At 37.0% G+C, this 603-nt stretch overlaps 1 protein-coding gene across 3 annotated transcripts in view; it reads right to left on the reverse strand.

Annotated features, from left to right (window-relative positions):
* Positions 1-129: 129 nt before the first annotated feature.
* Positions 130-603, reverse strand: part of LOC119586387 (calcium-responsive transcription factor-like) — a gene marked incomplete at its 5' end in the record, with an annotated part of 34261 nt that continues 33787 nt past the window's right edge. For all 3 annotated transcript variants that reach the window (XM_037935108.1, XM_037935107.1, XM_037935105.1), the window contains 1 exon segment: positions 130-565. In XM_037935108.1, the coding sequence (XP_037791036.1) occupies positions 480-565 (86 nt within the window). In that variant the 3' untranslated portion in view covers positions 130-479.

The raw sequence follows: 603 nt of genomic DNA on the forward strand, positions 1-603 counted from the left end.
CAACGCAGTGAACGCTACATATTCCCAGTGACATAGGGTAAAGTTCTCAAGGCTAGTGTATCAATTAGTTTGGGCTTGCAGAAAAAGATCTTGATGCACATATATTGCCAGGGATAATAAATTGATTCATCCCATTAAATTTTTATTGGTATCTTTCACAGGAGAAACTGCAGGAAATAATCATTATGCTTAAAGGTAGAAACTTGTCACTTTGAATAATTCTGTATACTGTTTAAGCATTGAGAAAGATCAGAATCAGATGGAGGCAAAACCATGGCACAAGAATAAAGCAGAAAAATTGCTTGAAGAAAATGTAACAAATTACCTTTCAGCATGCTGTAAAGCCTTGTTCATACTGGGCATGGGTGGCAAAGTTGATCAATTGGTAACTTGACAGAACAGGCATTTCACTGGTTGCCCATCTAAAGTATCAGGCCCAATTATGTGGATGCCAATGAAGTTGTCCTTGGGGAAAGTTATTATTCATACTTGGGAGACTCGCTTTGTGTTCTAGATGTCTGCTGTGAGAAGATCCTTATAACTTTCTTCTCCAAAAATGGTTGCCCTGCAAATGAAAAATATATAGCTTTGTAATGTTTCTTT

The sequence above is a fragment of the Penaeus monodon genome, chromosome 21 (assembly GCF_015228065.2).
Source record: "Penaeus monodon isolate SGIC_2016 chromosome 21, NSTDA_Pmon_1, whole genome shotgun sequence".
In the NCBI taxonomy this organism is placed as follows: domain Eukaryota; kingdom Metazoa; phylum Arthropoda; class Malacostraca; order Decapoda; family Penaeidae; genus Penaeus; species Penaeus monodon.